A 5,819-nucleotide genomic window follows, 5' to 3' on the forward strand; every position below is an offset into this window, starting at 1 on the left:
TGCTCATTTAAATAGGTTTATTTTCATTCACATGTGTGTATGCTTCATTGTTTGCCTTGCCATATGTGTACAAGGGCCCTTGGAGACCAGAAGAGGGTGTTGGATCCCCCTGGAAGTGAAATTATAAGCAGTTGTGAGCTGATAGGGTGCTAGGATCCAAGCTTGGTACTTTGGAAAAGTAGCAAGTGCTCTTAACTGCCAAGATGTGTCTCTAGTTCCCATTGTGTAATTCAGGTGGAATTATACCCCTCAATCTCAGGGATGTGTGGAAGAGGAGGTGGAATGAGTGTAAGAGCCAAGGGTGAGGGATGACTCTGAAGAAAGTGTCTTCCGGGCACAACAGGACTGTTGGATTCACAAAGGGCTTCGAAGGCTCAGGTCTGATGGGGTGAGGTTCCCAGCACTGAGGGGTCAGTAGGCAGGAGGTCCCACGCCTAACCAAGAACCTATCTGCAATTGGTTCCTGCTTACAAAGGGGAATTTTTTCTCCAGTGGTGTCTGTCTCACTGGGTACACTAACCACATTTCAGAATAGGCCCCTTGCTGACAGCAGGCTAACACAGAAGGATCTCAATGATACTTTGTAAACTTTTTGTCTCATAGTACTCTGAACTTTTTTTTTTTTTGCCCTATTGGTCTTTTGTTTTTTGTTTCTGTGGCCTTTGTTGTATGTGTATATTCCTTGTTTTAAGGAGAAAGGGCAGGGAATTGGGTAAGTATGTAGGTGAGAAGGTGCTGGGTAACAGGTAAACTGTGATCAGAATATATTGTATGACAGTTTTTTTTTCAATAAAAAATTGAATTATAGTTTGTCTTGCTATTGAGTTCTGTCTGACTGTTGAGTTCCTTTTTGAAGAAAGATTTCAGGCCAGCATGGTAGTACACACCTTTAACCCCAGCACTCAGAAAGCAGAGGCAAGGGGCTGGGGATTTAGCTCAGTGGTAGAGCGCTTACCTAGGAAGCGCAAGGCCCTGGGTTCGGTCCCCAGCTCCGAAAAAAAGAAAAAAGAAAAAAGAAAGCAGAGGCAAGAAGATTTCTGCTCCTTCAAGGTCAGCCTGGCTCACATAGCAAGTTCTAGGCCCATCGAGGCTCTGGAAAGAGACACAGTCTTTTTTTAAAAAGGCTTCTATATTTTAGTTTTCAAATTTTCGTTTGTTAGTTTGGGTTTTTTGTTTGTTTTGTTTTGTTTTTAGATACAGGGTTAGGCTTGACTGTACGAGAACTCACTTTGTAGACCAGGCTGGCCACGAATTGCCCTCTGCCTCCTGAATGTTGAAATTAAAGGTGTGTACCACCACACTTGGCTAGTTTTTAAAAAAATTTTTTAAAAAGTTGCATTTATTTTATTCATGTAAGTACACTGTTGCTCTCTTCAGACATACCAGAAGAGGGCACTGGATTCCATTATAGATGGTTGTGAGCCACCTTGTGGTTGCTGGGAATTTAACTCAGGACCTCTGGAAGAGCAGACAGTACTCTTAACCGCTGAGCCATCTCTCCAGCCCTAGTTTTAAAATTTTTAACACAAACCTTTTTTTAAGTTCGTTTTTTGAAGACAGGGTCTCACTACGTGAAGTTCTGGCTTCTTCGGAACTCACCAGGTTGGCCTTGAACTCTGAGATCCACCTGTTTCTGCCTCCAAGCGCTGGGATTAAAGGCTTGGGCATGAGGACCAGCTAAAAGTTAACTTCTTTATATTCACACTATATATAACAGAAACATTTAAAATTGGCAGAACAGAACAGAATGGCAACATGTAGCAATTGGTATATATAGTGCTATGCTTTGAGGTCTTAAAGAAAGCACATATTTTAACACATTGTTTTTATTTTTTTTATCTATCTATCTATCTATCTATCTATCTATCTATCTATCTATCTACAGGGCAGGGATGGGGATCTCACTATGTAATCCTGGCTGCTCTTGAATTCAGAGATTTGCACACCAGGCTTACAATCGTCTTGCTCATTTTTTCAAGTATGAGATTTAAAGGCATGAACCACCACATCTGGCTAATTTCAATTTGAAGGCCCTAGCAAAAAGAATTTGTGAGTGAGTGGGCAAGATATACATGGGGATAGTCATTGCAGCATAATTAATTAGTGGTGAAGAATGTGGGAAGACTCGTGACTTTGTAACCTTCCCTCCAAAGGACAGAGAAAGACAGTTACACAGACTTGACCCCAAGGGAGGGTTTTAGAAGGGAGCAGTCAAGAGCACTGGCGGTCCTTCCGGATGACCCAGGTCTAATTCCTACATTCACATGGCAGCTCACAACTCTTTGTAACTCCAGTTCCAGGGGATCCAAGGGCATAGTCCTGCACATGGTGCTCAGACATACATGCAGACAAAACACCCATATACATAAAACAAACATATATATACATATATATACACACACATACATGTACACACACATACATATATACACACATACATACACACATATATATACACACACATACATATACATATATATATATATATACATACGCACACATAATTTACAGTAGCACAGGATAAGGCTTAGTGGTTTGAGGGCTTGCCTGGCATACACAAGCCCTGGATTTTAGCTCAGCACTGAATAAAACTGGATGTGCTGGCATAATCCTGTCATCTCAGAATTCAGGAGGTGAAGTCAGGAAGATAAGGCGTTCAAAGTTATTTCTCGGCCACACAGTGAGCCAGCCTAGGCTACAAGAGACATTATCTCAAAGAAAGAGAAAAGATGTTTCAGACAAATGCAGGGCACATTTGTGTCCCCTTTGGGAATGGTCGCATTACTGAATCTCAGCAGTGCTTAGATCTGGCAGCAGTGGAATGGGGGGGGGGTCTCCTGGAAGTGCACAGGTGGGAGAGAACATCACCATGTCAGTGTGTACTCACCCTGAGATGAGAACTTTCTGTGGTAAATGTCAAAGGCTCTCCTGTGGGCATTGCTGAGGGTTTGAAGAGCAGAAGCTTTCAGATCTTTGTGGGGAAGATCCATGATCACTTTCTCCAAGTCACTGAAGGTGAACCAGATCTCAACAAGGTCCCCAAAGGACTGAAAAGCCAATGTGGCATAGTCAGCAAAGAGGTCAGCAAAGGCCCCTTCTCTCTGGATGGCGCTGCTGGTGGGTGGCGTCTGATGGCACAGGACCACCATGGGCTCAAGCTGGGCATCCTTCAGGGACTGGAGGAGTTGTCGGTAGCACTGCACTGCTTCCTGGTCTGGATTCTTGGAGCTTCCAGTTGGGAGAAGTTGTGCCCATGACAGAAGAACTTTGTAATGGGTAACCTGGCTGGCACGAAGACTGCTGAAATACTGAGACAAGAAAGAGGGCAGTGGCTGCTGGCAGATGTAGATGTCGGTGTTACCGGATACCACATCAGAGCCCTGCTTTCCCGGTGGATAGTTCAGATTAAGCACTAAGTCATTTGTTAGAGGACCAGCGGCTGAAATAAAATTTCTGTCGGATTCCCAGTCAGAGCCCTGGCATGAAAGACCCAGGAGGACAGTACTCAGGAAGAGTGCTGTCCAAGGCAGCTCCATGTTGAAGGAACTGTTAGAAGCATGTGGAAGGAATCCTAACTTTATGAGCACAGCCAAGGCTGTAAAACATAGTGATTATCCACACAATATTTAACTGGGTTATCTAGGATAGATAAATCAGAACTTGGTTCAGCCAGTATAATCTTCAGGGGGAAAAAGTGTTTTGTGTTTGTGTAAACGTGTTTGTGCACTTGTGTGCACACACAGGTCAGAGGTAGATCTTAGGAGTCCTCCCTAATTGCTAGCTCCAGGGAACTGCCTGTCTCAGCCTCTTCAGTACAGAATTACAGATGTGCGTTGTCATCGCAACGGAAGAAAAGAGAAAACACAGGAACTAGATAGAATGGCAGTATCTGCCTTCTTTCACTCAGCACTCAAGAAGCCAAAGTAAGCGGGTCTCTTGAGTGTGAGGCCAGGCCAGCTTACATAGTGATTTTCAGGCCAGCCAGAGCTAGTGAGACCTGTCTAAAAAAAGCAAAATTTAAACAGGGGTAGGAGTGGAAAGCTGGCTGAGTGATTTAAGAGTACTGACTGGTTGCTTTGCAAACGTCACAGGTTTGATTTCCAGTACCCAAATGATGACTCACAGGGGATCTGAGGCCCTCTGACCATAGGCACCAGGTATGCACGGTACATGTATATATGTGTAGACAAAACACACACATACATCAATCTTGTAAAAGGGGGGAGCAGCCCTTCTCTGCATACATGTATGTGCACATGGTATGAAAGTGCATGCGTGTGTGTGCATTTGTGTAGAGTAGGGGCAGCTTTGGTCAGACACTGTTCACCTTGTATTTTTACTTAAAAATGAAATTGTGTGTGCATGAATTCCACACCACCTTGTGAGATCAGCTGGGTCTTTTTCGACCATGTCAGTCCTTGGGAGCAAACTGAGGTCCTCAACTTGTGTAAGTGCTTCAGCTGCTGAGTGGTCTTACAGGAGGCCCTCTTAATTTTAAGCTGGATCTTTCACTGGCTTGGAACTGATTTGGTAGGAGAAGCTGGGCTCCATCTCTTCCCCAGTGCGGGAATTCCAAGCATGGGCCACCACATTCAAGTTTATGTCTTTTCCACATTCAGTTACTCATGTTTGAGGGTCAAGTACTTTAATGACTGAGGTGTCTCGACAGTATAATAACTATATCAAGTTTTCATGTCACATTAAAATACAATCAAGAGTTTTCAAGTGTCTTTGAAGACACACTGAGGTCGGGTGTGGTGGGGATTTCTTTAATCCTACTGCTGGGGGGGGCAGAGGCACAGGTCTGAGGACAGCCAGGCTACATAGTGAGAGCTTGTCTCTACAACATTCGTAACAGAGCTACACAGCAAGACTGTCTTTAAACATATCAAAACTTGTATTTTTCAGTTATTATTGTACACATACATGTGTGGAGTCAGAGGTAAAGTGGCTTCTTGCCTCTCACTGGGGATTCTGGGATTGAGCTACATTTGCATGGCAAGCACATTTACCTGTTGAGCCATCTGAGCACATGTATGTATGTACACATATACACACGTTTTAAAAATGTATGTAGATGTTTTGCTTATATGCACGTGTCATGTGTATCACACGCATGCCTGGTGCCTGCAGTTACAGACGGCTGTAAGCCACCATGAGGGTGCTGAGTGTTATTCCTTAGGTGTTGTACATTTAAAAAAGAAAAATAGCAAAAAACCCAGGTATTCTGACAGGCCAGGAACTTACCAAGTAGTTTATCAGGCCCTAGGGACCTGCCTGTCTACTTCCCCAGCAACAAATTATAAGCATGCACCACCATCTCGATATTTTGCTTGGACCCTGCACTGACTACTGTCGCCAACTTGCTGTGTGGGCTGGAGTTATCAGATAGGAAGTCTCAGTTGAAAAAATGCCTCCATTTGATGGGGCTGTAGGCGAGTCTAAGTGGTATTTTCTTAATTAGGGATTCACAAGGGAGGTCCCAGCCCATGGTGAGTGTTGCCCAGGGTTCAAAGAGGCCAAGCAAGCCACAGGGGTTAACCTAATAAAAAGCACCCACCCCTGGCCTCTGCCTCTGGGATCCTGCTGTTTTAGCATTCCTGTCCTGACTTTCTTATTATGAACAGTGCTAAAGTGTAAACCAGATAAACTCTTTCCTCCTATTTGCTCTTTGGTCATGGTGTTACATCACAGCAGCAGTAACCAAGACAGGCCCATGACCGCTTTATGATGGGCTTTCTCCTTGGCCCTTTCTGAGACAGACTTACTCTGTAGCCCACACGGAGGCAATAATCAAGAGTAGAAATGAATCCAACAGA

The 5,819-nt window shown here is 44.1% G+C and overlaps 1 protein-coding gene across 1 annotated transcript in view; it reads right to left on the reverse strand.

Annotated features, from left to right (window-relative positions):
* Lct (lactase) overlaps window positions 1-3,537 on the reverse strand; it is a 42,521-nt gene extending 38,984 nt beyond the window's left edge. Inside the window, 1 exon segment of the mRNA NM_053841.1 lies at window positions 2,888-3,537. Coding sequence (NP_446293.1) covers window positions 2,888-3,536 — 649 coding nt within the window. The 5' untranslated portion in view covers window position 3,537.
* Window positions 3,538-5,819: the final 2,282 nt, after the last annotated feature.

The sequence above is a fragment of the Rattus norvegicus genome, chromosome 13 (assembly GCF_021556685.1).
Source record: "Rattus norvegicus strain SHRSP/BbbUtx chromosome 13, alternate assembly SHRSP_T2T, whole genome shotgun sequence".
Classification (NCBI taxonomy): domain Eukaryota; kingdom Metazoa; phylum Chordata; class Mammalia; order Rodentia; family Muridae; genus Rattus; species Rattus norvegicus.